Here is a 23,655-nt window from a genome sequence, read left to right on the forward strand (position 1 = left end):
GAAGAAAAAAAAAAAAGCACACACCAATTAAACATATAAGAAGCCTTTAATTTCATCACCATAAACATTATACTCTGATTGCTCACATACAGTAAAAAATATTTACTCGGCTAAATAAATAAGACATAACATTATTGCAAAGGGCACTTAAGCCCCGGAGAGAAGACCTCCTTAGCTCCTGAGTTTCTGTGGGGGTGTCCCCGAGCACAGACATGCCCTGGGGGCTTGGACAAAGGCTGGAGGAGGAATGCTCTGTGCTTCTGGTCCCACAGTAGCGCCAAGGAGAGGCCCATGAAACCAGTGGGGAAAGGCAGGCGCGCAGCTCCTTCACCAGGAGCCTGGAGGCGGGCGGGCCGGGGGAGCGGGCTGGGGGAGCCGCTCGCAGCGAGCGCCCACCCTCCACCAGCCCACCTCCCCCTGCCTTCAGTAACAGCATTTGGGTATCCGTTGGAGCGAGTGGGACTCCCACACTCGTGCGTCAGGCTGCGTTGGGGACCGGGGCAGTCACAGGTGAAGCGGATCCTGGCAATGCTCAGACCAACAAACTACCTCAGAGAACCCGGTTTCTGGGGAATTGATTCCCTTCCACTTTGTTAAATAAATAAGTTAACTATTTAAAGGCCTGTCCCTGTGATAGGGACACAGGGACCAAAGGGCCATATCCTGATCAAATGTGGGGCAGGGGAGGGACAGGAGCAGAAAGGCAGTGCTGGTGGGGAAGGAGGCAATCCACCCTCCCCTGTCACACCTCGAAGTCCTGCAGGAGAGTTTCAGACTAGCAATCCCTATGCAAGAGCAACACTGGGGGAACCCACAGGCTAAGGGGGCCTGGAGGCGGGAGAACAGGGGGCTGAGCTGACTCAGCTCCCAAGTCCCCTCTCCACGCCTGACGTGACCGGGTCACCCGAGCCTGGGCAGTGCCCGCAGCCCTTCTGGCCTCCCTGGAGAAGCCCAGACCGAGGCCTACTTAGGAAGCGGCCAGCCCCAAAGAACGGGGAGAAGGGAGAGAGAGGCCCCAGCTCCCTCCTGCAGCTATGCACCGCTGGGCCACTGGGCGGCTGCAGAGAGCCACACGGCTTTGGCAGCGACAGAAACTGGAAGGCCCGCCCAGCAGCCCTAGGGGGCCACCTTGAGACTGCACCGGGATTTGGGACCCAGAGGGGCAAGCCCCCCCGCTCCGTGGGTCAGAAGCGCCTCACACCGAGTATCTGGCCAAGTCGCTCTTGTCAAACACTACCTGCGTGGCGAAGTAAATGGCGACCAGACCCAGGCCCGCGGCGGACACCATGTAGGCAGTGACCGACTGGCTGAGCTGCACGATGGAGCCCATGAGCAGGGACGGGGCCACCTGGGACAGCAGGAAGGCGCCGTCGAGGATGGCGAGGTCCAGGCAGATGCCCCGGCCCGGGCCGGCCCTGGCCTCGGTCGGCTCACCCACCATCACGCGCATGGACACGTCACAGGCAGAGGCCCCACAGAGGGCGGGGGCAGGCGGGAGCAGGCCGCCACCTCCGGCACCCATGTGTCCGTTGGAGAAGGGAGTTCCCGACTTGGGGCCGGACAGGAAGCTGGTTGTCAAGCTGTCCTCGCTGCCACCACCTCCAGCGTCCCCTCGGTACTTGGGCAGGAACACCTGGGAGGAGGGGTGAGAAGAGGGGACAAGGGCAGGTGTGTGCCCAGGCACTGGGGTTCCCCAGCTGTGGGAACAGACCCCAGCCTTCCTCCTAGGGGCCGGAAGAAGCCAGGCAACGGGCATTAATGAAAATGAGGCGGCAGGTCAAAAACACTGAGCAGGGCCTGCTTCATCTGAGACTAGTCAGGACCCCCCCTCAGAAAGGGGAGGAGGGCAGGGGGTGGGCAAATCTGAAGCCAAAAGTCTAGGTCTCCTCTAGCCTCTCCTGGAAAAGGCAGGAGGCAGACAAACTCAGTGTGCAGGCGAGACAGAGAATAGGCGCCCAGGAAGGAAAAATCAAAAGAATGAAGAGGGGTTAAGAACAGGGAAGCGGACGTGGCTCAACGGGTAGAGCGTCCGCCTACCACATGGAGGGTCCAGGGTTTGATCCCCAGGGCCTCCTGACCCGTGTGGTGAGCTGGCCCACGCACAGTGCTGATGCACCACGCAAGGGTGTCCCCCGCGGAGGGGAGCCCCATGCGCAAGGAGTGCGCCCCGCAAGGAGAGCTGCCCCACGTGAAAAAAAAAAGCGCAGCCTGCCCAGGAGTGGCGCCGCACACACACAGAGCTGATGCAGCAAGATGACGCAACAAAAAGAGACACAGATTCCTGGTGCCGTCGGATAATGCAAGCAGACGCAGAAGAACACACAGCGGATGGACACAGAGCACACAACAGGGGAGGAAGGGGAGAGAAATAAATAAATCTTAAAAAAAAAAAAAAGGTGTGCAAGAATAGAGAAATAAAATCCAAAGCGGCCCAAACTGCCCACCCCCAGCAGGCTTTCCTAACGCTTCCTTCCTGCCCCTCCATCCTGTGCGCTTCGGAAGGAAGCGCTCTGCTCTGCTCCCACCAGGGTCCCAAGCCCTAGCTGGAGTTGCTGCCCGTGGATCTGAAAGCTCAGCCTCTGGGAGAAGAAAGGCTCTGGGCTCCCTGCCCTCTGGAGGGGGCTTGCCCTCCTCCAGCTCCCACAGTCCCCTCTGCACAAGGCTGAAGCCCTTCAAGCTTCCTTCTTGCTGCAGGCCTCACACCGGCCCGGGCCCTCCCTGCCCCTGAAGTCTATTTAAGGACAAGGCCAGGTCTGACCTGACACAGCATTCGAGTTGGCCGAGAAATGGGAGTCACGGCAGAGCTCAAACGTGACGCCAGGAAGCCCACAGCTCATTGTGTGGTTTGACAAGTGGCAAAGGAGTGGGCAGATGGCGTGAGGGCCCCTGCCGTCGCCCGGTGCCTGGAGGGCGCTCCGCGGCCTCGCCTCCATGCCGCGCTCTGAAAGACGAGCGAGGCTGGAGGCTGCAGAGGCCCCTGGGGCCAGACATGCTCCCCAGGACAGGGGTGAGGCCCAGCCCCACGTGTGCCTGACGCAACGGCGCATGCCCAGGCCTGGCCACGTGCCCTCGTCCCCAAGCGGGGCCAGGGCAGAGGCCCACGAAGGGACGGCTCCCCCGACAAAAGGCCAGCCCCTGCCGCCACGGCCACCGGCCCGCAGCCACCTCCTCTGTGGACAGCCCCAGCTCCGCCTCGCTGACCTGTTTATCTCCCACAGGGGCAGGGGCAGCTCTGCTTGCAGTCTGGGAGCTGCAGAAGGCCTCACCTCCTTCTCCCGCAGATACCCCAGCGACGCCCCTCAGGGCACAGGTGTACACCCAGGGAGGTAGCTCAGAGAGGCCACGGGAGGGGACGGAGGGGACCCCACCGCCTGGGTCAGGAGGCCTCCCACGGACGGGGCCCCTGCAGGCAGGCGCTGGTTAGGGGGGGCCAAGCAGGAAGGAGGGCCCCAGCTTCACAACGCCCCAGGAGCGGAGTCAGGCAGGGGGTCGCCAGGGGTGCTCAGGGATTCGCTGTGGGGGTGGGAAAAAGGGCCGGGGGCAGAGGGGTGAGGCAGGAAAAGAAAAGAGAAGTAGACGGCAAAGGAAGATAACCCGGGGGGGGGGGGCAGGAAGGGGCCTGGCGGGCCACGCAGCCTCCCTGCTCTTCTGATGAGGGAGGCAGAGGCATCACCAACGCCAGCCCACTTGCCCTTGGCTGAAGCTAGGGGTCCCCAGGCCATCTGCCCCAGCCCCTGCCTGCACCCAGCCCAGACTGAGGGTTGTCAGCGTAGGCTGTGTATTTCCTGCCCTCATCCCCTCAAGCGCTCGATGGTCCTGACATCAGAAGTCATTGCCAGAGGCTACTCTCAATCCTTTTTCCACGGCCCAAGTGTCTGGCTCTAGGATGGGCTTCCCGTCCCTGACTGCCTTCACCAGGGTCCCTCGGCAGACATGGGGTCCCCCCCGAACGCCCGCCGGCCCGCCCGCCCGGGTACCTGCTTCTCGCGGTGGTAGAGGGAGGCCAGCGTGTAGGGCAGGATCTGCAGGGCCGAGAAGGTGAAGCCGGTGAGGGCGGCCGAGGCCGTCACCACGGCCACGCTGCGGGACAAGCACGTGGCACCGGCAGCCACAGGAAAAGCCACCACGCTGGCCAGGTACACCGCGCGGGTCCCGAATCGCTGCACCAGCCGGTCCATGACCAGAGAGAAGAGCAGGGAGACGGCGCACTGCAGGAAGAGCCCCAGGCTGCCCATGCGGACCCCTGCAGGGGGCGGCCAGACAGGGGGGCGGGCAGGGGCCCGCAGAGAGGGGGCTTAGAAAGGGGCGCAGACCCCCGCGTGCAGGACCTGCCGTGGCCCGGACCTGCTCCCAGCGCCCTCCCCGCTCAGCCCGCAGCACGGGGAGGCTGGATTCCTCCACGGACCAGCAGAGCACGTGGCCAAGAAGTGGGTGATGTTCTCGGGTTTTTAATGGGAGCCTCAGCTTTGGGGACAGGTTGAGAGGGAAACACAAAGAGTTTGGCCAGAACTTCTCAGCTGGACAGTCCTGGAGAGGTCATTTAGAAAGTCAGCAGGGGAGCAGGGGGCACGCTGAGGTTGGAGCTGGGCGGACCCGAGGTCCAGTCTTGACTCCTCCATGCCCTTTAGGGCTGGAATAAGCTAGGCCTTTGCTCCTGTCATGTTGGGGCAAACTCAAATGTGGAATCTAAGCCCCCTCTTGATATAGATGTGGAGTGGACACAACCATCCAAGGTCCACAGGATGGAGGAATAGAGTATGGATTAGAGTGGACTTACTGATATTCTATTCATGAACTATTGTGATTAGAAATCGAAGAAAATGTGGCATTGGTGTGGAGAAAGTGGCCATGGTAGCTGCTGGGTGCGGGGAATGGGAGGAAGAGATGAGATGTGGAGCTGTCCTGGGTGGTGCTGCAGGGACAGTTACCGGACATTGTATGTCCTCCCATGGCCCACTGGGTGGACTGTGGGAGAGTATGGGCTATGATGTGGACCACTGACCATGAGGTGCAGCGGTGCTCAGAGATGTATTCACCAAACGCAATGAATGTCGCATGATGATGGAGGAGGTTGTTGCTATGGGGGGAGGAGTGGGGTGAGGGGGGTGGGGGGTAAATGGGGACCTCATATTTTTTGAATGTAATATTAAAAAAAATAAAGAAAAAAAAAACTAAAAAAAAAAAATAGCTGGAGGGGAGTGGATGCAGGTCAAGAGGCTGAGCACCTGCTTCCCACATACAAGGTCCTGGGTTTGATCCCTGGTACCTCCTAAAAAAAAAAAACCAGCCCTCATTGGGGGGCGATGTAGCCCAGGGGCTGAGCACATGCTTCCCTGGTAGGAGGTCCTCCTTCAATTCCCAGTACCTCAAAAAACAAACAAAAACGCACTGGAGCCTTGGAGACTCCACTGAGACTGCAGGCCCAGCTGCCCCGCACCCAGGAGGAGCTGCGCCCTCACACCAAACCCCCTTCACTGACGAGGAAATCGGGTCTCCCGGGGCAACGCCCGCAACAGCCCCGAGCCGAGCGCCTACCTTCGTCGTAGCGTCTCCGGGCCTCGGTGCCCGGCTCGGCCCTGGGCACGCCCTGGTACAGGCCCTCGCCCACAAAGTCCGTGTAAAACAGCGTGAAGGTCATCACGGCCGTCCAGCTGCACAGCTCGGCCACAAAGAGCCGGCGCAGGGTGCGGGGCACGCGGCAGCAGAGCCGGTGCAGCCGGGGAAACAGGGCGCCCAGGTTCCGCAAGGCCAGGCGGGCACGGCAGGGGCAGCAGCGGGCCGGCGTGGCGGGGGCCGGCAGCCCTTCGGCTGGCTTGGGGGCGCCCAGAGCCGCCTCCTCGGCCACCAACAGCGTGGCCGCCGCGCAGGCGAGGAAGATGAGGGCGAGCAGGCCGAAGAGGCACTCCTCCTGGGTGCCCAGGTAGGGCGCCAGCGCGCTCGCGTCCCAGTCGACGGCGGGCAGGAGGTAGCCCAGGCAGCCGCCGAGGCTGATCATGAAGGCGTAGACGGAGAAGGCCTGGCGACAGTGGTCCGGGTCCCGGAAGAGGTCCGAGAGCAGGGCCTCCAGCGGCGTGAAGCACACCTGGCCGCAGAAGTCCAGCAGCCCCACGCCCAGGATGAGCAGGGCCAGCTCCAGGGGCCTGGGCTCCCGGCACAGCAGCCGCGCCAGCCGGCCCGCCCTCGGGATGAGGACGAGGCTCAGCAGCACGCCCACGGACAGCGCCCAGATGAAGGGCCGCCGGCGGCCGTAGCGCCCGCGCCACTGGTCACTGGCTGAGCCGAGGAGGGGGACCGAGACCAGGCCCAGCACCGGACCGATGCCTGCAGGGAGGGCAAGCGGAGACAGTCAGCGGCCGGGACCTGCGGGGACCGGGCAAGGGGGACGCGACCTCCTCGAGGATGGACACGATGAGGGTCATATACACGGAGGCCACTGCGCCAGCTACTGTGCTAAGGACTTCACAGGGCCTCCAGTTTACCCCTCACAGCATGGGTGGGACCAGCCTCCCCCCACCCCATTTTCAGAAACTGAGGCACGGAGCCACTAGTAAGTGATCCTGGCACAAAGGCAGAAAAGAGGGCTAGAGGCGGGGTTTGAACAGGCAGCCTGGCTCTAGAGCCTGCTCTCCTCTTCCTCTCATGGTTCTGCAGAAACTCATCTGTGGGGTAAGATGGAACCCTGGCTGGGAGACCCCAAGTTCCAGCTCTACTAATCAGCCCTGGGTAAGTCACCTAACTTCTCCCCACCCTGGACCCCTCCTCCGACGGCGCCCTCATCTCTTTGCTCTTTGTTTGTGCTCGTTGATTGCTCACTTGGTAACTGTTTTTTCTTTAGGAGGCACAGGGAACCTCTCCTATGGGAGGCGGGTGCTCAACGGCTGGAGCCATATCTGCTCCCTCACCCAACCTCTTATAAGCCTTCCTTTTCCTGGCTGTGAAGCGGATAACCTCAAAGGTTGTTGTAAGGATTCAGGGAGATAACAAGTAAAAATGATAAGGGACTATACGAAGGTTGGGAGTAATCTCTCCAGCATCTTCTCTGAGCCAGGCATGGTATAGGTGCCAAGGAAATAGAGGGGACCAGGGGATATCCTTTTCTTGGGGACCCTCCGGTTGAAAGTCATCCCTCTCTCCAGCAATGCCCACCCGCCACGCTCAGGGACGCAGGGCACTCCCCGCCAAGCAGCTCTTTGGGTGACTCCTGGGTGGCTCGTACCTGCAGCAGGAGGGAAGGAGGATGCAGTGACTCACCCAGCACCATGGTCATGAACTTCTCCTCCACCCCCACCTCCAGCAGCAGGGGAGGCACGTAGGTGATGCCCGCAGCCAGGCACACCTCCAGGCCGAAGGTCAGCAGGTTGACCAGCAGGAGCTGGGCTTTCCGGTGCCGCAGCAGGCGGCTCGCCCACAGCCTCTGGATCATGGCGCGCCAGGCGGGCGGCTCGGGGGGCCGTTCAGGCACTCGGCTCCTGCTTCGGTTCCATCCTGCTGCAGGCGTGGAGGGCTCTCCTCCTCATGCCACCAGCTGCTGAGGCCTCCGCCGGGAGCCCATGTCCACCGGCCCCCTGGTCCAGCCGCTCAGCCGGTGCCCAACGCCTGCTGCCTGGGGGCACCTCGGTGGGGACACATCCCAGCGCTCGATCCTGAAAGGGAGGGACAAGCACGGGCACACGCGGCGTCAACCCCTGCCAACCAGGCCTTCAGGACTTGCTCCGTGAGTTCTTGGAAACCTGCTCCCTCCCAGGCCAGCCGTGTGACCGTCATCCAGGTGTCACCCCCTGCTGCCCAGTCAGGAAATGCATGTTAATATTAGCCTAAGGCTGACATAACTAATAAGGTAAATACAATGTTTAAACCTCAGCACACTCCAAAGCCAAATAGACGTGGGTTATTCTCTGCTTTGCAATATCTGCAGTTGCCCTTGGCTGCTAATATGGGAGAAGGGGGGGGGATCAAAGCAACTGAATTCCGGGCTCCCCAGCCCTGCTATCAGGTGCCCCCGGAAGCCCGCTGCCAGGCCTGCTTGCTTGCCTTTCTCCCTCCGCTTACCGATTCCCCTTTGGTGAGAGGAGCACTTCCTATTCCACACTGCCTGGCAAGGGGCCGCTTGCACCCTCACCCCCACCCCAGCGTGAAACTGGCCAAGGGAGGAGAGGCTGTGGTCTGTCGGGTTGGGTCTTTAACCCAACACCCAAACCATCTAAAGAGCGCTCCCTGCAGGGTCCTAGACCTGAAAACCTCTCCCCCCAGTGTCTCCCCAAGATCCATGTTCATGGGAAGAAACGCCCACGAACGGCTACCCGACTTGTCACGGGACAGGAGGGCCGTTCCCAGGTCCCCTTCTCGCAGGGCATGAGGCCACAGCACCTGGCATGAGGCCGCCGGTGACCACCTGAGCCGGCCGGGCCCTGGGCGGCCCTCCTCTGCCCCGCCACGGCCCTGCTGTCACCAGAGAGGTCCCCACCCCTTCTCCTGCCAGCCGGGCCTCCTACGCTCAGGGAAGCATCACTGCTGAGATCCCACTGGGTGAGCTCCCACCCTGCCCCCTGCCCCGACAGGTGGCCTCTGGGTCCTGCTTCCCGACAGTGGCACCCACAGCCACCTGCTCTGCCACCAAGGGGAGGTACAGCCAGTGGGCCCTGCTGAGAAAAGGCGAGGGGCCGCTACCCTGTCACCCCTCCCAAAATAGGGGCAGAGGCAGGGCCTCACACCACGCATACCAGCTGGAGAGCCTGCCCTTCTCCACCAATTCCATCCCACAAATGCCGCTGAAGAGGCGCTACCCCTGCGCCAGATCCACAGGGGCCAAGGCCATCCTCCTGGGCCCAGTGTCCCCTGGAGCAGCCCCAGCCCTCACTCATTCCTTCTTCCAATCTTAGCATCCCATAAGCTGGCACTTCAGCGTCTTTTATAATGTCCCCAAGTCCCATAGGCGGTGCATGCTGTGCCAGAGAAACCGGATCTGGGTGAGCTCTGCCCACCCCATAACCGCCTTCTGGGGCTTTGCAGCTGGTAGACCGACAAGGAAGGGACTGGACAAGCAGCGGCCTCCTTCCCAGAGTCCCAGAGTCCCATGCACTTTGGGAAGGGACACGAGACTCTTAAGGGGAGCACAAGAGGGAATAAAAAATACCAATCCACACCATCCCCAAAGGGAGGTGGGGGACTTAGCTGGGCTGTTGCAGGTTCAGCTTGACCCCTTCCCAGCTGCTGCATTTCTACCACACCCCCCAGAAGGAAGCTGCAGAGAGCGCCCCAGGGGTGGTGCTATCCACTTGGGAGAAGTGGTTCTGGGTCAAAAGGCTTCCAAACCATTCTACTCCCCACCCAGGGGAGGGCCCTGGACACTTACCTGCTCGGGGTTTCCAAGGGACCAGGTCCTCCCTGAGCAAACAGAGACTTTGTCAGACCCTGCCTCACCCAAAACTCCCAAGCAGTGGTTACTCCCTGCTACTTAAAATAAGATTGCAGCTCTCCAGCAACCATTAATCACCCTCCTGCCTCCCTGCCTTCATCCAGTTCCCCAGCCCTCCCTGGGGAACGAGCAGGACTCTGCTTCGCCCACATGGGAGGAAGAGGGGTGGAGAGAGGAGCTGCCCCTCCATCCTCTTCCAGCTGGGCCATCGGCTGCCTCTCCCACCCTGAAATGCCTCTCTCAGTCCCCCGAGGTTCTTTACCTGGTTACCAGGGGCCAGTCCAGGTGAAGAATTCATTGAAAGGAGTTGGGTAGGAAGTGGGCAGGCTCCAGCCTTGCTCAGCACCCCTCTGTTCTTAGGTTGCTGAGCCCGTCCTCCCTCTTTTAGTTTCTATTCTGCCCTGGGACCCAGGACACTTCTGCCATCCCCAGACTTTACTCTTTCCAGCTCCAGAATGGCCTGAGAAATCCAAAATCCCTAAGAACGCTCCTCCTCCAAAGCCCCCTTTTCTTCTTGCACCTTCCCTAGGCGCCACGGCTTTGCCCCACTCCAGGGTCCTCGGGGTGGAGGAAACACAGGACGCCCAGGACGCTAACTCATGGCCCGGCCACCCCCTCCAGGGTCTTCTTTCCTGGGCGCGGAGATGCCCAGGCCCTGCCTGGTTCCCAGCCTCAGCTCAGAACAGGATGTGGCTCGGCGCCACCTGCCCGGCTATCACTCTCGGCCACAGTCCCAGGGCACACAGCACGACGCCCGACAGTGAGAGGTCACTGTTGGGCCCCTCTATTTGGGATAGAGGAGGGGCACAGCCTCTTGTTCTCCTTTATACCCTCTAGTCTCTGCGCTCCTTTTGCTTCAAGTACACCTGCCTCCCTGCTCCCGGAACACGCTGCCTGTCTGGCAAACAGAAGATCAACCAGAAGAGCCAGCAGCCTGCTCACCTGGTGAGGGGGTGGGAAGAGGAGAGACAGACAGGGGAAGTCTGGGCTGACCTGGGGAAAGGAATGAGCAGATTTCTAGGAAGCAAGTCCCTCTCAAGTTCCAAACATCTCCCCTCTTCTCCCCCCTACGCTCCCCGCCCCCCCATGATGCTGATGGGACAGCAAGAAAGCTGCGGGAAATTCAAGACCTCTGGGCACCTGCCTGTCGCTCGCCCCAGGCCACCTGCCCTGGGGACGGGGCTGCAGAACCACAGCCCAAGGAGGCCAAGGGTCCCGGCAAGTTTAGCGGACCTGGATCCTTTCAGTCCAGCTCCAGGTACTGGAGACCTCCGCACCCATCTGCCCCCACACCTGGGACCCCCGGGGCAGGCAGGGGCCCTCTGGTACACACCCCCCCCCCCCCAAGCACAAGCAGCAGCCCAGGAAATGTCTGAAAGCTGGAGGGCGATGCTGGGGGGCGGGAATCAGACATGGGAAAGTCTTAAGTCCCCCATCTTACTCTCCCCAAAGGAAATTCCACCCTCGAAGGCCAGAGTCCACAATCTGAAGGGTTCAAAGGGTGAACGGATCACACAGAGGCCCCGCGTCGGCCTGAGATTCCCGATTACTGCCCCCTTGTCCCCACGTGAGGTTGACCCCGGGCAGGGAGGATGAGGAAACGAAACCCAACAGCAGGAACGAACTTGGCCTGAACTTTCTCCAAATTTCAAAAGAGGGTAGACGAGACAGGAGGGAAGGCGCCCAGAGCCCACGCCCTGGTGGCTCCCTGAGGGAAGGAAGGGTCAGGCGGCCTTAGAAAGAAGCCTTTGAGGACTTTGAAAGGGGCTCCCGCCAGCCCGCAAGGCTGAGGTGGAGTGGGGGGTGCAGCTTCCTGCCGACAGAGGCCAGTGAGAGCCCCGCCCCACAGGAGGCTGCACGTCCACCCTGCACCACCCCGCTCATCAAAAGGCTGCAGCCCCCACCCTGACCCCACCCCGCCGCCTCCACTGGCTTGTTATCTAGGGCAAGGAATTAAAAAATTACGATTTAAATCATTATATAGATGCCATTATAAAATAGCCAAAGGTTAGTATCTTGAGGTCACTGAAAGCGGCTAGACTAAACCTAGACCTGCTAGTGACGGTCACTGTCACAGGCTGCACCCGTCTCAGGTTGCTCCACACTGACCCTCGCCCTGGGTTGTGCTTACTGTTGTGATGGTAATTCTGCACTGACCTTACCCTAGTTTAGGGTTAGCCCTAAACTCGGCTCACTCCTGCCTACGCTTACTATTGTGTTGGTAGCCACTCCACCCTCCTATTAGTATCCATATGAAAACCCTTGTAACTGACCGCGTGCCCCTACCCCCAGATGCCCTGATCTCTGACAATAACTGTAACTTTGTGACTCGCTCTGGTTTGGTGCCCACCTACCATCCTGTTCAGCTCCTCTAATGTTTATTAATGAAGGAACCTGTGCCCAGCTCCACCCTCAATGCTTCATTAGCACCCCAATATCATAAAATATCAGAATTTCTGCAGACCCCGGAGGCAATTTGGGGGCGGCTCAAGGCCACTGATCTTGCACAAACAAACCCTTTCTCTCCGAAACCCCAGTGTCTCAGGAATCGGTCTTTAGAGCGTGTTGCTCCAGAAGAAAGAACCTGCATTTGCTCGGTATCAGGCTCAGCGACCCTGCTGTCCCGGCTCTGGGCGCTCACAAAGGAGCGGCATTCTCCCCTGCTCCTCCTCCTCCTGACACCCGTGCCTCTAGCCTGCACAGCCCCCAGGCAGGCCTGCCCCACAGAAACGCGAGCTGGGGTGGAGGGGGAATAAGGAGAAAGGGGGTGGGGTCGCCCCAGCCAGTCTCCCTAACACCCACCAGAGGCTGGGCCAGGCCAGGGACGGCAGGTGGGGAGCAAGTCACAGGTCAGGCCGCAGAAGGGGGACCTCTGGTCCTCTAAACCATTCTGGACCCCAGTGGTCTGGTTCCAAGTTGAACCCTCCTGGTCCCTCCAGGTTGGGGACAGGGAAGATAACCTCTCAGGGCTCTCTTCACAGAGCTCACCTTGAAGTTGGTGGAACTCATCCAAGTTTCCTCACCTGTCAGATGGGCATACTAATCGTACTCACCTCATCAAGTGGCTGGAGGATTAAAGCACTTGGAAGAGTGCCTGGAATGGAGTAAACCTCAATGTCAGCTGCCATCATTAATTGCAGATGAGAACATCAAGGGTCAGGGAGGTTCACCAGCCCAGCATCCTTATTCTCAGTCCCAGGGAGCCAATGCCCTCAGCCTTACTTGGCAAAACCTGGCACATTCCACTCCCAAAATGAGCTCTACCCACAGGGCAGCTCAACAACAAACTCTGGGATTGCCCAGAAGGTGCCATCCGTTGGGAAAGAACTGCACTGGCCAGTCAGGAGACCTAAACAGGAATGCCCTAGTGAGGCTGTGAGCTCACCATCACCCAGATCCCTTGGTGGGGATGCTAGGGTTGGGGAGGGCAGGATTAGACCGCACATGGCTTTGGTGTCCTCCAACCCACACATTCCCTGCGTCTGGGCACTCAGACTTCCAAAGCTTCCAAAGCTTCGAGGCTCTGCCTTCCCCAGCCCCACCCTAGGAAAAGGCAGCTCTCTACCAGCAAGCCGCAGGAAGAGCCCGGGCTCCCAGATACCCAAGAACAACAACTCAGAACGCAACCTCTCCACTCCAGGAGAATCATAAAAAAGAATAAGGGGCTGGCAGCGTGGAGGGGGGCCCCGCCCCCGCCCCAGACGTGCTCCCCAGCTCCTGCTTCCCCCAGGGCCCAGAGGCCAGGGATTTAGAGTTCGCCCCGCTGAGCTGCCTTTTCTTCCCTGGGACTGGAAGCCTTCTGCTTAGCAGCTTGTCAGAGAGAGTGAGGGGGCTGCAGGCGGGGACACAAAGGGGGATTAGGGAGAAACCTCTCGGCCTGCAGAGTAATCCATCAAACTCGCTCCCGGCTGCCAGCACTGGCCCCTTCCCACTCAATTCCCCTTCCAGCTGCTGCTGGCCCCCCACCCCCTCCAGCTCCTGAGCCCTGTCACATCGGGCAGCAAAGAGAATCCCAGGCCTGGGGGGGGGGGCAGAGGGGGCACCCCACAGACACTGGGAAAAGGGCAACGGCTCCCTCCCCCAACTCACCCCCAATGTGTGAAAACCCAACAGGTGGCAGTGGCTTGGAGGAAAGTTGCTTTTGTTGCCCTGAGAGTCCCAGCCCAGCTTCTGAAAGGAAACAAATGCCCAAGATGGGGGGAAGGGGGGGGGAAGAGGACAGGGAGGCAGTCCCTGGAGCTGACACTGAGCTCCCCTCCCCTCTCCAACCCAGTGACAGGGATTCTGGGGCCGGGCTGACCCTCACCTTGGCCAGACTCAATCCCAGCCGCCCCAAGCAGAGGCTGAAGCCGTCTTCCAGGGGTCACCTGGAAATCCCACCGCCATGCTCCACACGGACACACAACCTAGCTCCAGGCCCCTGGACCTCCCAAGCAGACTTCACATCTGAGAACAGCTGCTCTGCAAGGAACGTTCTCCTTCCCAGTGCTCTCCACCCAGGGGCGCCCTCGCACCCCTGCAGCTCCAAGCATGCTTGAGATAAGAAGGGCAGCGTGGGCCTGACAGCGAACACTGGTGAGGGCCACAGGTTTCTGAGCTCCCTGCAGGGTTCTGCCGGGAAACCTAGGCTCAGGAACCTGCCTAACCTGGGTTTGCGCCAGCTCCACCACGTATAGCTGGGTGACCTTGTTAGCTGACCTCCCGGAGCCTCAGTTTCCTCATCTGCAATTAACGATGGCAGCTGGCACTGAGGTTTACTCCATGCCACTTGATGGACAATTAGTATACCCATCTGCAGTACAGTTAGTATACCCATCTGCAGGCAAGGAAACTCAGATGAATTTCACCAACTTCATAAACGTGCAGTGTGCTTGAGACAAAGCACGTGAAAGCCTTGATGGACGGCTACTTCTCCCTTGCCTGGGCAGGCTCTGAAAGAAGGAAACCCAGGAAAAGGGCTTCTTGCTCCCAGACAAGCTGCAGAGGTCCAGGGAGACCAGCCAGGCCTTTCTTTGGCTCTTCCATTCCTCCACCCCTCATCCACACGCCTCCCCACCCAGCGCCAGGGCCTCTTCCAGCCCCCAGTGGCAGCGGGAATGCCAGGAATGTGGACGTCTCCCCAGGCGCTGGCCACAGCAGGTAGGAGAGGTCACTGCAGCAGACCTGCCAGGTGAGGCCTGAGAGGGGCGAGGCCAGAAAAACTTCCCACAGCTAAGAGGCAGGGTGGCGTCCCTCCATGGGAAATGCAAGCACGGTGATTATGACCTTACTAACTGCCCCGGGGTCCTGCCCACCTCGTAACACAGGCAGCCTTCCTACCAACAGGCCTTAAATATTCCCATTTCACGAAGATGAAAACGGGGTTGCCAAGAAATTAACATGCCCAAGGCTGCAGGGATTAACAAGTGGCTGAACAGAAAACTTAAAACCATTCAAAAATTCTGGGAAGTGCTCCGAAATGGGAGCTGGGAGCGTGTAGTCCTGTTTCAGCAACTTTTACAGCCGCGTGGCCTGGACAAGCCATTTCACCACTCTGGGATGCAGCTTTGGCACCTGTGGAACAAGAGCTCAAGTAGATCCTATCTAAGGTTCTTTGCAACTCTACCGCCCTCACACCAGCCCCCCTCCCCTGCACCAGGCAAGCAACCACTGACAGTGTCAGTGCCACTGCAGGGGCATGCGGAGGGGTCACAGCCTCTCACCAACAAGTCGGGGGAACTAGGTGAAGGGCTCCCAGGTGCACTTGGCCCATCCTTGACCTGCCTACACTCTGCTCAAGTACCAGCACGGTGCCTAGGGTCAGCGGGCACCCGGCACTGCGCCGAGGAACCAGGGTACCTGGGGGCAGCGCTGTCTTCCCCACTTCCTCCCAGAGTTGGACTCTGTTCCTGGCAAAAATTAGTAACTAAATTCTTTCTCGATTTGGGTCACAATAAATGCTTCCCTACAAAGTGGGGTAGCAATACCAAGAAATCCGCCAGTTCACCTTGGGGGAAGAGGAACATGGGAGGGGATCAGGGGAGCTTGGCCCCCTCCTCCCACCTCTTCCTACAGCCCCTACTAAGTGAAACCTGACCAGCCTCAGCCCCAGTGAACTTGAACCTTGCCAGCCAGCGAGGCCCGCAGCACCCCATCCCCAGCCAATCCCGCTCACCTCCCTGCAGCCCAGCCCCCCCCGGGGAGGTGAGGCACAAATGCAGGTCAGCGGACTGAAGATCTGGGCAAACCTGCAGGCCGGCAGAGCCCCGGGCTGCGAGTCCAAGCACCCAGCTCTGCCTTGTCCTGCCCCTACCAAAGATCTCAAATTCGAGACCCTTTCAGCCCTGACGTTCTAGGGTCTGTGACCCTAGAGCTTGGTGTTTCCTAATCAGAGGGCCCTGGATCACAGCTTAGTGCTCATGGAAGCACATTCCCTAAACAGTCACTCCGTAGTAAACAAGGTGAGAGGGGGGCTCAAAGAGGCTTCTGTTTTGTTTTTGGCCCATAAGCCCTGCTTTGTTCCCCCCAAAATGTCAAAAAGTGCTGAAACGTACCTTTGCACGGTTAACTACCCATCCAGCCATCCACCCACCCATCAAACACACTTATTGAGCCCCAACTACGTGCAAGTTCACTGTGAAGATGCTCGGAGTACAGCAAAACTTGACTACAGTTCCTTTTAGCAGAAAAGAAAATGCAATAAAATGCAATCAGAGCACGAGGTGGTGCAGGTGCTAAGACAGAAGTTCATAGAGAGGGGCCGAAGGTGTGGGACAGGCGTAGTTCTCCCAGGGCTTCTGGAAGGAGGTGGCCACGTCGCTGAGCCCTGGAAGATGTGCAGAGAATTACTACGTAGAAAAGGACAGAGTCCTGGGATTTCCAGGGACCCCCACCTCTCCCTTGGGCCCTCCCTAGTGAGGTGTGGTGGAAAGAATTCCAGACCCCCTGTCATGGAACCAGCTTTTGATCTGACCGGAGATCTGTGTGTCTTTAGATGCATCACACCTTCCTGGGCGCGGAAGGAGGGCATTCAGCAGCACTGGGCTCGTGTTTGCTTCTGAAGTGGCCACCAGTCACTCCCTCTTTCCTGGACCCTGACAGCTCAAACCCCACACCTCCTCCAGGGCTCCCTGGACCCCAGGTTGTCAAGGACCCCGGCCCTCTCCCAAACCCCAGCAGTGTTTACCAGGCACCCCCAGGGATGGCTATTGTACCTGGACCTGGTTGGCAGTCCTACTTCACCACGGTCTAGCCTGTTGGCTCCCTGAAAGCAGAGACCACAGCCTCGCCAGGGCCTGGAGAAGGGTGGGGGCCCTACAGGTGGCCTGCTAGAGGAGGCTGAATTCCTGACAGATGCGAATCAACCAGAGTCCCGGGGAATCAAGCAGGGCCACACTCAAGGTATGTGAGTGGCAAAGTGGATGTGGCTCAAGCAGTTGGGCACCCGCCTACTACATGGAAGTCTGGGTTCGGTTTCCAGTGCCTCCAAAAGAAGACAAGACAGCAAGCTAACACAATGGGCTGGTGCAGCAAGCTCACTTGAGATGACACAACAAAGAGACACAATGAGAGGCACAACAAGCAGGGAGTGAAGGGTGGCTTAAGCCATTGGGTACCTCTCTCTCACATGGGAGGTCTCAGGTTCAGTTCCTGGTGCCTCCTAAAAATAATAATAATAAATAAAAAAAGACAAGCACACAACAGACAGACACAAAGAGCAGACGTTAACAGCGAGCACAAACAATGGGGGGGGTGCTAAAGAATAAAAATAAATCTTAAAAAAAAAAAAGATATGTGGGTGCTCACAGGAGTGGGAATCTAAATTGCCCCATCCTCTGGGACCGAGCAGATGCTCCTAGCAGCCCAAACTATGCCTGAGATAAGAAGGGCAGGGAGGTCTGACAGCAAGGACAGGAAAGAGGCTGCAGTGACGGCTGGCTGCTTTCAAAGGCAGCCTGTCTTGCTGAGTTTGGTGTCTGGCCTGAATTTGGTGACCGAGGGACTATGGGACCAGGGGCTGGTCCCCACCTCCCTTCCTCCTGGCTCACCCCTGTTCCCCAGAGAGAGACTTGCATACTTTAAAAAGAAGAGGAAAAGAACAAACAGGCATTGAGCAGCTGACCTGTGCAGGCATTCTGCTAACTACATCATCACAGTTAAATGTGTGAACAGTTGAATATTACCCCCGCCACTTTACAGACCAAAAAACCAAGGCCAACAGGTAAGGCAGACCCATCTCCAGCACTGGAGTAAGAAGCCACCACAAATCATTCAGGGGGGGTGGCCGAACAGCGGACTTCTTCCCAAGGAGGGGTAAATGCAGACCATGTAGAAAAAGGGATTGAGTAGCAAGTTGTGGCCAGGGATCAGGACCACCCTGTGATGGCTCTGACACCAGTTCCATCCCCCAATCAGGGGCATTTAATATACTGGACAAAGCTCAACACTCCAGCTCCACTGCCGGGAATCAAGTGGCATCAGCGTTTGAGACACTGAGGCTGGTACCAACTGGTCCAGCCTCTACCCTCACATCCAGCAAACAGGGCCAGTGACTGTTCAGAGAAAGTCAGGCTGGCTTTTTCTTCTGGACACCAGAAAGCAGTGAAACATCTCAAGGGCTGGGGAGGGAGGGGCAACAGAGCAGAAGCCCATTTCAGATTAATAAATAACAACCTTTCTGCACAGACGGCCCTTAACACTCACAGGACATGTATTTGCCTCCAACCCTCAAAGCAGCCTCTTCTAACTTAGGAGGTAGGCAGGGCAGGGACTTCTGGACTAATTAAAACTACAGTCACACGGGTTATTGACAGTGGAGAGACCAGCAAAGTCCAGTCCTGGTGTATTCTTTGCACTGGGCCACAAGTTCAACTGAGAATGTGTCATTTGTAGATTAAAGTAGTTATATATGGTTTAATTCCCTTGCTAAGAAACACTGGTGTCCAAGGGTAAACCACAATGATTGCCTCCAATGTCACAAAATAGCAGCAGCTGACATTTATAAAGCTCTTTTTACATGCAGCTGCTGTGCTTAGGGCTCTACCTACATCAGCTCATTTAATCCTCACAATACTATGAAGTAGGTATGACTGTCCTCGTTCTTATACAGAGGAGGAAGCTTCAGCACAGAGAGGTTAAGTAACTTGTACCAGGAAGAACTGATTCCAGAGTCTGGTCTCATATCCAAGAATACTGACTCCCCCAAGTCCAGGAGTCCTTGCTCCCAGAGAAACAAGATCTACCAGGTCTACAGCAGGGATGGTTGGTTGGTTTTGTTTGTTTAGAGCCGGGCCCAAGAAAAGAGCCCCAGGCTGGGCTCTGCCGTCCACTTAGCCACAGATGACAAAACTTAGTCAATAACAGCTAATATTCATTGAGTATGTATCAGACACACAGCTAGGTGCTCTCTATGTATTATTTAGTCCTAAAAAAAGAAAAAGCGATAAGGTAGGTATCATCATTCCCATTTTGTAGCCAGAGAGAATAAGGTTTAGGGAGGTCATGTAGCTTGCCCAATGTTCCACGGCCGGAGCAGGGGCAAGATTTAAGTTGGGTTTTGATCCATATATTGCGTTACCAGATTCTAAGGGTCCAGGTGATCACAGCTAATTTCACTTCCACAGTCCTCAGACCATCCCTGCCTTTATCCCTCTTCTCCCCAGAGCCCTGGCCAGGAGAGGGGAGAGCCTGAGGAGGCTCCACACCATCCCCCACCACCCAGGTGTCTGAAAGGGGCTCAGTGTCTCCACCAAGGTTGTCCACGGCCGCCGCCTCCAAGGCACTGCTGGAAGAACCTAGAGCAGAGGGACCTCCCCACACACACTCCAGGAAGGTACAGGAAATCTCTCACCCCCTCCCCCGCTAACTTGGGGCCTGTGGTCCACAGCTGTATAGTCACCCACAGCTGTATTTTTACATTCAGGCTCATCCTGCTGACTCAAGCTCCATTTTCTTAGCACCCTCTCTTTTAGGAAAACACAGCCCTGGCTCCAGGACAGGCCTGGGGGGAGGAGATAAGAGAGGAATGAGCGATTGGCCAGAACCAACAGAAAGGGCTGCGACCTCAAATTACAGCCCACTCACTCTCTGGGCCAACTTGCTCGATGGGTTTCCTTCGGCGTCTTGGAACATGCAGCCTGCACCCCTGGGGTCCTGTCCCCTAACACTCCTCTCCCCCCATATGCCAGACTGTTTCCTAGAAACCAAAATGGGGACAGGTGAGTCCACACCTGGGCTGTCCCCATCCTAAAAGGAGATCTGTTCACAGCATCAGAAAACCCTACCCCTGAGCAAAGCTTTCCAAGCGCTCAGCAAAGGTCACTCCCGACGCCCCTCCAGGGGCAGGGCCCAGCTGCAGATTCCAGGGCAGCAAAACAGGACTGAGATAGTCTTACTCCCCGCTGCACTGGGAATCCGGTCTATGTAACAGCCGAAGGGCAAATCCCCACAGGTACCCACCAGGCCAAACCCCTCCCCACCCCCAACGCTGGCCCCTTGGGAAAAGAGGAAGCACAGGACAGTGGGCCCAGGGGAGAGGAAAAAGCTCAGCAAGTCCAGAGTGACTGTCAGGCAGATGGAGGCTGATTCAGAGGTCAAGGGCAGGAGCTGCAGGCCCCAGTCCTGAGGGGAACAGGCGACTTGGGGAAGGGCGGCCCCTCCCGCAGAAGAAACCCGGCAGGTGTCTGGGAGCTCCTCTCCAGGCCCTGCTGCCTAAGCTCTCAGCCCTGAGAAACTGGATGTGCAGGTACCGACACATCACACCTGTTTGCTGATCATCAGGTGATTACCGGACGCTGATCACAGTCCGCAAATGAGCTCTGGAAGGTAAGGAGAAAACTGAGGGGCTCTCCCCGCCCACCCTTCCTAGAAGGATAACCGAAAGGGAACAGCGGACGGGGACACACACCGAGACATACACATACCCTCTGGCCTCAACTCTCTGCCCAGATCTTGGTGCCAGGCCCGCTGTCCGAAACTCGGTCACCTGTCCCTCCCTTAACAACCCTCTTCTCTTCCCCAGGTAAGCTGGTCCGAGCCCGAGGACCACACAGGGTCCCCGCCGTCGGCCCCTTTCCCGACTCCCCCAAGTCCCTGACGGTGCGCGCCACGGCGACTCATCCTGCCCCTTTCCGGTGAAGCCGAGACAAGGGAAGAAAATAAATGCAACTTTCCTAAGAAAACTCTGACGCGGGAGGCTGCAAGACAAGCGAACGGCCGGTCCGCCAGCCGCGTGCCGGGCGCGGAGCTCCGGGGAGTGGCCGCTCCCCGCCCACCCCGCCGGCCGGCCGGGGACCCGGGACAGGCGGGGGACCGCGGCGCCGCCGGCCCAGCCCGCCCTCCGCGGAAGAAAGCGAAGCTCTGCGAGGACCCGAGCGGGCGCCCGGCGCTGTCCGGCCCGCCGCGGAGCTGCAGGAGAGTCCGGGGACAGCCGCAGCCCCGTGACCGCTGCTCGGATTCGCGCGGGGCTCGGCGCGCGGCGCCCCGGACCATCACCGCGCGGGCCCCTCCCACGGGGCGCAAAAGGCGCCCCACGCCGGGAGCGCGGCGGCGCCCCTCCCCTTCCCGCGCCGGGCCCCTCTTCCCCGGGACAGGAGCGGGCACACGCCTACCTGGCCGAGGCGCGCCAGCTCGCTCTCCTCCCTCCCTCCTGCTCCCGCTCCCGCGCCCCACGCGCGCCTGCCGGCCGCTTTTAAATCTCCAGGTTACTCCGCGGGGGGAGAGAGCATGCGCGCAGGGGCTGCCTGCGGGGGGCGGGGCAAGGCGAGGCGGGACGGAGGTGGGGGTGCTGCGAGGGCAGGGAGGGGTGGGGCTGGTACCCGGGGGGGAAACGCCGGAGGTCTCGGCGCCGTGTCCGCAGCCGCCGCCGCGACTGGCAGCCCCCGCGTGGCTCGCCGCCTGCCCTGTCATTACCTAGGATGGGGCACCGCCCCCTCTGCCGCGCGCCGCCGGAACATTTAGGTAAAAGCTGCTCTGCTCCGCGGGCACCTCCCCTCACTGGGGGACCATTACCCCACCCGGGCTGTTCTCCCATCGCCGTCTCCAGGCAGGGCTGCTCCCCACCCAGCCAGGACCACCCCTAGGTGAGGAGATGTCACCTTCTCCCCGAGTTCCTCTTCCTACTGCTTGTTATTTTCCGAGGCAGAAAGAGCTTTTTTATAGCTAACCCAATCCCCTCTTCCTGCAGCTAAAAGCCGAGTTCCAGTTTTGTTCTCCTAAAAGGTGTGTTTGAGGAAAAGGGGATAATACATTTGCCAGTAAAATTCCCCCTCGTGTCAGCTGTTGAGCAAAGTCCCAACAGATACCTGTTTCCAGGGTGCCTTTGACAGGAGTCCTAGGCTGGCGTCGGAGAAGGGGGGAGCCCCAGTTGTCTTTTTTTTTTTTTTTTTCCTAGAGTTTTATTAGGGTGGGTGGAGACAATTCAGTGTATGCAGATTGTTGACTTGAACACTGCAAAGCCCCAGGAAGATATCTTTCAAGGGAAGGAACTGGGCGGCCACAGCCCTGGACTGGGCTTTGGGGCACTGGATTCCAGTGCTGTGTGATGTGGGAGCAGTGGTTTCTGCATCCTGGGCCTCTGGAGGAAGAAGGATCTCTGAGGGTCCCTCCAGCTGGGAGACAAAGGGAGGCAGAGAAGAAGGGGAAATAGAGAAGGAGGAGAGAAAAATGGAGCCTGGCTGCCTGGGAAGGGGGAGAGGGTGCATGCAGGGGACAGGAGAGAAGAGAAAAACTGAGAATCAACCTCTGAGTTACTAAACAACTTTAAAACTGGCTCAGCATTGCCCCTGGGAGCACACACACCTCCAGCAGGTGACCCACCAGAACCCAGGTGCCCTTCTGAAGTCTTTGACCTGCCCATTTGTGGCCAGCAGAGAGATTAGGGAGGAGCTCTGGATCCCCGAGCCCCCCTGTCCCAGGAAAGGGCAGAAGCCAGGGGGAATTCCAGGTCAGCTGGAAAATTACAGAGGCAGAAGAGGGTGGACAGTGGTATTTTCCAGGCTTGGGGAAAGAACACTGGGAGCAGGAGAATTGTCCCACCTCAGAGGAGTAGGGAGTCCCCGACTTCTTGCCAGGGACCTGCATGCCTTATGCCCAGTGACCTGGGAAAGGGGAGGGGAGGGATCAGGAGAGTGAGCAGACAGGCAAGGCGTGCTGTGAGGTCCTGAATTCCATCCGGTGGGTTGGCCACCTGAGTAAATGCCCAGTGCCCCCACCCCCAGTGCAGGTGACACATCCTTACCAAGCCAGGCAGATGCACTCCAGGTCCTACCCAGAACAGGCTACTGCTGTAGGGCCTCGGCTCTGAGACATCCCCTCCACTTTTTCTGGAGATGGAGCATTGTGCAATGAGTTAACCATTACTGGTTGTGCCAGGCACTGTTCTAAACACTTTTCAGGTATTGACTCATTCAGTCCTTAGGACAACCCAAGAGTGGAGACCATTTTCAGATTTTAAAAAAATAAAAAGAAACTGAGTCAATCCCTTAATGCATTTCCTGGCTTGCACCCACCCCCCACTATCTCTGGACTCCAGAAACAAGGCAGAGGAAGCAATCCTTCATCTAGTCTGACCAGTGACTTCACAGCCTTAGAGAAAGTCATTAGACTTTGGCTTAATACCCATGTCACTCCCCAAGATGCTGTGCCATTCTGGGCAAACAACTACTTCTCTGAGCCTCAGTTCTCTACTGTCAGCTGTAAGAAAACCATGTCCCTTCCCATTCCTCTCCCCTCCTGCCCCCACAATATATATACTCACAAACCCTACTCCCCAGCCATTTCCCCTTTATAGGAAATGGGGGATGACGTGAGGAGCAAGGCTCTCCCTGAGGAACTGCTAATAGTCTGGCTGGATATTGGAGAAACCAAAGATGCTGGCAAGATGCATTAGCAGCTTCTGCCCCACCCCCCACCCACAGCCCCTTCTCATTATCCTCCAGCGCAGGTCAGGCATCCTCCTCATTCTCTAGAGACGAGATATCCAGCTGGGGCTGCCTGGCCTCTAAGAAGGCTGAGAAGCTGTGAAGGACCTGGTGTTCCCTTGATGTTTCCAGCTCCTCCTGACATCTCCATCTTCCAAGGGCCGTGGGGCTCTTTGAGGTCTCTACTTTGGCCCTACATGCCTCATGATGAGGGGTGAGGAGTCTCTTTTAAGCCAAAGGCCATCAGCAGGGCTAAATCCTGGCTGTGAACTTGGAAGGGGTGGGGGTGGGAAAAGGGGATGGGTCTCCTGGACACAGCAATTCCATTTCTGGGATTTCTCT

At 58.5% G+C, this 23,655-nt stretch overlaps 1 protein-coding gene across 3 annotated transcripts; it reads right to left on the bottom strand.

Annotated features, from left to right (window-relative positions):
- Positions 1-27: 27 nt before the first annotated feature.
- Positions 28-21,151, bottom strand: SLC45A3 (solute carrier family 45 member 3). Of its 3 annotated transcripts, none has more exons than XM_004468787.2 (6): positions 21,004-21,052; positions 9,353-9,384; positions 7,252-7,643; positions 5,536-6,321; positions 3,978-4,243; positions 28-1,633 (listed from the first exon to the last, which is right to left on the bottom strand). In XM_004468787.2, the coding sequence occupies exons 3-6, from the start codon at positions 7,421-7,423 to the stop codon at positions 1,196-1,198; spliced, it is 1,662 nt and encodes a 553-aa protein (XP_004468844.1). In that variant the 5' UTR covers positions 7,424-7,643; positions 9,353-9,384; positions 21,004-21,052; the 3' UTR covers positions 28-1,195. The 3 variants fall into 3 exon arrangements, with proteins under 3 accessions (XP_004468844.1, XP_023447582.1, XP_004468843.1); XM_023591814.2 differs by lacking the exon at positions 21,004-21,052 and adding an exon at positions 9,678-10,458; XM_004468786.4 differs by lacking the exon at positions 9,353-9,384 and having other exon boundaries at positions 21,004-21,151.
- Positions 21,152-23,655: the final 2,504 nt, after the last annotated feature.

This window comes from Dasypus novemcinctus, chromosome 13 (assembly GCF_030445035.2).
Source record: "Dasypus novemcinctus isolate mDasNov1 chromosome 13, mDasNov1.1.hap2, whole genome shotgun sequence".
In the NCBI taxonomy this organism is placed as follows: Eukaryota; Metazoa; Chordata; class Mammalia; order Cingulata; family Dasypodidae; genus Dasypus; species Dasypus novemcinctus.

What these genes read in the sequence shown, in the direction of transcription:
- SLC45A3 (XM_004468786.4), bottom strand. Translation starts at nt 7,423, where the DNA reads ATGATCCAGAGGCTGTGGGCGAGCCGCCTGCTGCGGCACCGGAAAGCC. An exon ending in GTTCATGACCATGGTGCTGG is followed by an intron (nt 6,322 to 7,251) that starts GTGAGTCACTGC and finishes CCCTCCCTGCAG; the next exon opens with GCATCGGTCCGGTGCTGGGC. An exon ending in CCGGAGACGCTACGACGAAG is followed by an intron (nt 4,244 to 5,535) that starts GTAGGCGCTCGG and finishes CGCCCCCTGCAG; the next exon opens with GGGTCCGCATGGGCAGCCTG.